General features: G+C 43.7%; 1 protein-coding gene across 1 annotated transcript; it reads right to left on the reverse strand.

The window, feature by feature from the left end:
• Positions 1–486: 486 nt before the first annotated feature.
• On the reverse strand, positions 487–5,855 carry snapc2 (small nuclear RNA activating complex, polypeptide 2). Its single transcript, XM_079757750.1, has 3 exons — positions 5,255–5,855; positions 2,762–2,850; positions 487–1,403 (listed from the first exon to the last, which is right to left on the reverse strand). The coding sequence occupies exons 2-3, from the start codon at positions 2,822–2,824 to the stop codon at positions 1,134–1,136; spliced, it is 333 nt and encodes a 110-aa protein (XP_079613876.1). The 5' UTR covers positions 2,825–2,850; positions 5,255–5,855; the 3' UTR covers positions 487–1,133.
• Between the last annotated feature and the right edge of the window lie 64 nt (positions 5,856–5,919).

Raw genomic sequence — 5,919 nt, forward strand, 5'->3', positions numbered from 1 at the left:
AGTAAAAAACTGATCTATTATCATTATTCATTGATACGCTACATTTCTTCCTCCTTCCACCATCTCCTCCATTATCTACAACATGAAACGCTCACCCTCCACCAGCAGTCCACAGAGGACCAGCACCCAGGTGAGCACCACCCAGGTGAACACCACCCAGATGCTCCTACGAGAAGTAGAGGCCATCGCGGCCCGCAGCCTTTCTGAAGTTAGCCGAGGAAAAAACGGTTCCTCATGAAAAAAAAAAGAGAGCGTAATCCCTTGTTTGAGCGCGTCCAGCGGGATCCCAAGGAGCTCTGGTGTGGAATGTGCAGTTTGCTGCAACAGTCGTTCTTATCTCCCCAGACATCCCAGTCCACCAGTAGGCAGCTGGCATCAGGTCATAAAGGGCTCTTCGTGTAATAAGGAAATGGGAGCATGCGCTCTAACAAACACAAAAAGTAAGCAAACAATATTCAAATTCCAACACTCCTCGGCCACTCTGAGAATATTTATTTTTAGGATGGTTACAGGGTAATAAAAGTCCTTTTTGAAAGGAGCAAAGGTTTTAGGAAACAAAAAACGATTTCAGGCAAGGGCAGAACAGATAGAACAGATTAGAACAGATTCAAAATCTTTTAACTGACAACGTAGGTGTTATGTATAATTTCTTCAAAAATTGGGTTTGGTTTGCACTGGTCTTTAATGATTGACCGAATATTCATTAACTTGCGGTTAAGGAAAGCGCATGACCTTTGAAGGAATATCACACATTATCACAAACATATCTTAATAGTAACAACCATACAATACAGAATATTTTTTTTTACAATACAGAATAAATTTTACTCACTTGCGGATCACGCGAACATTCATTAGAAAAGGTTTGACATGTATCAAGAGTCTGGGCTACATGGGGTTCGGGGGCCTGACACAACTGCAGCACCAGACGAGCTCTTTCTACGGCCCTGCCTCAAACCCCGACCCCCCGACCCATAATGCATAGCGGCGGTTCACATTCAGCGACGCCAGAGGTACGTCTTGACGTGCGTCAGACCCTGTGCGCCTCACAGAACGTAAACCGGGAGGACTGGGCAGTGACAAGTTGGTGCAGCCAGCGCTAGGTCGGGGCACGGCGTGTGTCCACAGGCTAGCTAAGAGCGTTTCACCAGGAGCTTTAGGGGCAGCTTGAACGGGTTGAGGGGGCAAAGCTCGGGCGGCGGCGGCTTGGCTATCTTCGCCGCTGCCACGCGCTCGCCGCGGCCGTCCGAGTAGTTGAGTTCTCCCGCGGCGGCCGAGTTCACGCCGTCCCGGCTGGGTTCCGCTTCGGCGGGGGCGGGGTGGTTGGCCGCGGCCGGCGGCGGGGGGCCTTCGTCCCTCTTTGTCCGCGGGGCGGGGGCCGGGGCGGAGAGGCTGGCGTAGGTCTGCATGGGGTCAGGGGTCAGGGGTCAGGGGTCAGGGGTCGGGGGAGAGGTGCGCGTTGTTGGTTGAGGGGACAGTGTAGGGGCCAAAGAGGATCTCTTGATTAATAATAAATTCGATAAAAACAATTAATTATTGGTAATGATGATTGTTTTATTATTTACAATGTTTACTTTAGTCTATAATGCATAATTTAGTTATGTATTAATGATAAAAGCATTTCTATATTTGTATTTCCGGTTATATAAATATGACGTTTCTGTTTGGTATTAACCAATACTAATTATAAGGGCTGGACTTTACCTTTGGTGAGTTGGAGTCAGATACTGTAGGAAACAACACAGTTCTTTGACCATGTGTTTGATATTATAATTATGCTTCTTTTTTAAATTCCTGTGCTCTAAAAAAGCAAAAAACAAAACAAATACTCTCAGAGAAAGAAAAGGCTTTCTCTGAGAGGAGCGAAACAGTGCCCCTACAGGACGTTTGGTGGGTGTGTGGACGTGCGCGGTGCGGGGTGCTCACCTGGCCCAGTGCTACTTGACTCTGGGGCTGGGTGAGGCTACATGCCTTTGCTACATTGAGTAATCAGTGTGCACAGATTAGACCAGCCATCACCACCATCCCCTGCGTCCTTATAGCCCAGTAAAAGTCCCTCAGGTGGGTGTGGCACGCAGACACTGTGCCAGGCACGTAGGTAGGGCTGACATCCCTCGCTCAAGGCATATGTTGGTGTCACTGTTTCTATATATATATTTTTTTTTTTACATTGCATTTAAATAATGTGAAGTACTGGCACTGGGCCACTTCATGATTTATACTGTTTATACTTTTTATACAGTTTGTCCTTACTTTAGTATCTGTTTATGTTTTCTTTAGCACAAATTTGTATTGTCATCGTATTGTTTTATATCCTGTGTTTCCACGGCTGCTGTAACCAAGGGATAACCAAGGGATTTTTTTCTAAACCAAAGGACAGTTCTCGCCTTACGGGTTCGATCTGCGTTCTACTTTGTATACAGTTGAACCCCGTACCCTACCAGGGGTTACCGGTATGGTACCGGGTTTAAGCCCGTTGGGAGCCACAGCCATACTATTATTGTAAACAGGGACACTTTACACGAGTCAGACTTTAGTATTTATTTTTCAAGTATCCATGACGACCCACCAACCCCAGTAAAGGGAATGACTGAAGGTGTTTTATTGTTTGCAGCCACATTCCATAAGTGAAGACACACAGTTTTAAACGGGGAGAAGCTTTATGGCCCATGACCTCTTCATGTATTGTTTAACTTTCTCCAATAAATAACGTGACTAAGATTCTTGAGACAAATGTTTTTTCAAACGTTTGTGTTATTACCTCGATCATGTGCTGGCGTAGTTTGTCTCCATCCAGCAGAGGGAGCTCTTCTGGCAGCGCCATCAGCAGGTCCAGCACCACAGCGCACTCTGGAGGCCAGGAAAGGAAAGGCAGCAAGAAATAATCATATAATCAAGAAATAATTCATACGATTTGCCTGTCATTACAGGTAGTCAGATTACAGTATTGTGATTCTAGCCAACACAGCAGGGCTTGTGATCCGGTATTGCCAATATAATAAAATGAAGCTGTAATGTGTAACTATAATATATAAATACACACACAAACAGTCAAACAGTTTTTCTTTAAACATCCCTGTTCTCCCGACCAGAAGGCTAGGCTATCCAGAGGGTGACTTCCAGGGGCCCCGTGTGACGCCCCCCAGGGACCCACCCCTGGCTCCTCAGAGCTCCTCAGAGCTCCGCCCTACCTTCCCCCGGTTAAAGGTCCCATGACATGCCACCAGGTGTGGTGTGATTAGCCGCTACAAGCCGTTTTGGAAATCTGTCCCTTATGACATCACAGGTGGGCGTGTCCACCTAGATGTGTGCTAGAGCAGGGGTTTTCAAAGTATGAGAGAGTGAGCCCCCCTCAGCGAACAAATTTCAGCTGAGCCCCCCCCCCCAAAAAAAAAATTTTTCTAAATCCCTGTGTTTTTAAAGAACTTTTAATTATTTTACACATTTTAAACATCTCTGATCATATCTTAAAAATCTCTGATCATATTTTACACATTTAAAAGATCTCTGATCATATTTTTTTGAAACATTTTAAACATATTTTTGAAACATTCTAAACATCTTTGTGCGTTTTTAAACACATTTAACACATTTCAACATCTTTATCTAAGCAAGTTTTTGCTTAACGTTTTTGAAATACATTTGAACATCTTAATCCCTAAACTGCCAATTTAGCCTTCTTTTTAGCTCACCTCAACTTTAGTGGGAGCAATGAGTTTGCGTAGCTGTGTTCGAAATCGTTCCCTATCACGGATATAGTGCACTATATAGGGTGCTCGCCATTATTTAGTGGTGGTCGAATTCTCAGTGGTAAATGTCATGCACTATATAGTGGACTTAAAATACCCAAAATGTTAGTGAACATACGATGTTCCGTACAGGTTACTCCCGTATACCACAATGCAATGCGGTCGTGTTTTCTGGAGGAGAAGAAGAAGCTGAATAACCGCGAAAACGAATAGAAATGTCAACAATTTATTTGGAATTTAACATAGAAAATGTAACTTTCAAAACTAATAAAAAAAAACCTTGATCAAGGAAATGTAACATTCAACATCAATACAACCTCCAGCGTTCCTCTGGGTGACCGGTTTGTTTGTTTACATAATGTGAGCGCATCTGTCTGCGTTACACAAATACCCGGCGCATTTACTGACGCAAATGACGTTTAGAAACGTTCAGCGTAGTGTCCGAATTCTCGTTTGTTCGTTCCCTATATAGTGCACTATGTCATAAACGCTATATAGGGAATAGTGAGTGAATAGGGAACGATTTCGAACACAGCGCGTCTTCGTCTTTGCGTTTTTTTTGCGTTACTTTTCCTGGTATATTTTTTTCTCACGACGCGCCCCCCCTGAATAACTCTGGCAGGGGAGGCGAGCCTCACAGTTGGAAAACCCCTCTGCTAGATAGATCAGTCTACCAGCCTACCCAGTGGACTGTAGCAAACGTTGCTCATCTATCCGTCACACATCTAGGTAGGCGTGTCTACCTATCCAGGCGTGTCCACCTGTGATGTCATAAGGGGCAGATTTCCAAAACGGCTTGTAGCGGCTAATCAACCCACACCTGGTGGCATGTCATGGGAGCTTTAAGACACTGCATTGCATCTCTCACCAACACCCTCAGCTCAAAGCCACGCCCACTTTCCAGATAACCCTGTCCGAGTTTTGAGTTACACAAGTTTGGAGTTACTATTATGGGTCTATCGTGTTTGGGTAATGATTCTACAATACCGGTGATGATGTCACCTTTGTGAGCAGATTACCAGGGAAACGCCGTGGCCGCTGACTCACTGCAATTATTTGCAATGTAAATTATGACTTTGATTCACTTCGACCAATCAGGAACGGCGATTAGTAATAAGGAACGAAGCGGGTTCCAGCGTGGAGGTCAACATCGTAACGGCCTTGTGGGGCAGGGTGCGGCCATCCAACCCTTTATTATCTGATCTGATCTCATCAGATCAGATAATAATAAAAAATAATTTATTATTGGTAATGACGATTGAAAAAACATTTCTATATTTTGTGTTTCAGATTCTATAAATAGGTGTTTAGTATTATTAACTAATTCTAATTATTATATATTATTCGACTCACTCCAACAAGTGGTACACTGACGGAAAAGAGGGTGGTACACTGACGGAAAAGAGGAGTGAAACGGAGAGCCACTACAAACAGCCTGAACCCACAGTGTAGTTAGTGGGCGCTTGTTTCTTTTGTAATATAACGGAGACAAATTCGTGCCCTACCCAAGGGCGAGAGGAGGCCGTCCTTGCTCTCTCTGCAGGTGTTGGAGAGGTGGAGGTATATCTTATTGAAGTCCACGAAGCACTCTGACCTCTGCTGCTGTTGACCTGCATCGCCTGGGCCTTCAACAGGTTCCTGAAACGATTATACAATATGTAAAGATGTTGAATTGCTCTATGCCAAACCGAATTAAATAAAATCACTTTAATTAAGGTTAAAGTCACAGGCTTTGTTTGCAGTTAACTAATTGATTGAGCCAGACATAGGGGGAAACCCATTGGAGCATGTAATCGTTTCAAACACTGTATTATTCAGGGTTATTATTTGGATGCAAGGCATTAAGTTATAAAGTAAAGTGAAACAATCTCAAAACGTATCACTTAAACTTGTTGTGGGTATCACAGTGTTTCTCATGTCATGCTTTTTCAAATAATTAAAATCAACTTTATTTCTGGTATCCTAGCGGTCCATTAAACACCACAACGCTACAAAGTTACCTGTCTAGATAGGTGTCTCTTGGTATTGTTATTTTATTTTAATTTTGTTGCATCTGATTTAACCTAGACTATAAGATATTGTCTGCAGATAAAATTCTCTATAAAAGTTCACGTCATTTCAAACGAGGCGTGGTTCGCTAGCTATTCAAGGATCAGTAGCGATCTGTGTT

The sequence above is a fragment of the Pollachius pollachius genome, assembly GCF_949987615.1.
Source record: "Pollachius pollachius genome assembly, chromosome: 20".
In the NCBI taxonomy this organism is placed as follows: Eukaryota; Metazoa; Chordata; class Actinopteri; order Gadiformes; family Gadidae; genus Pollachius; species Pollachius pollachius.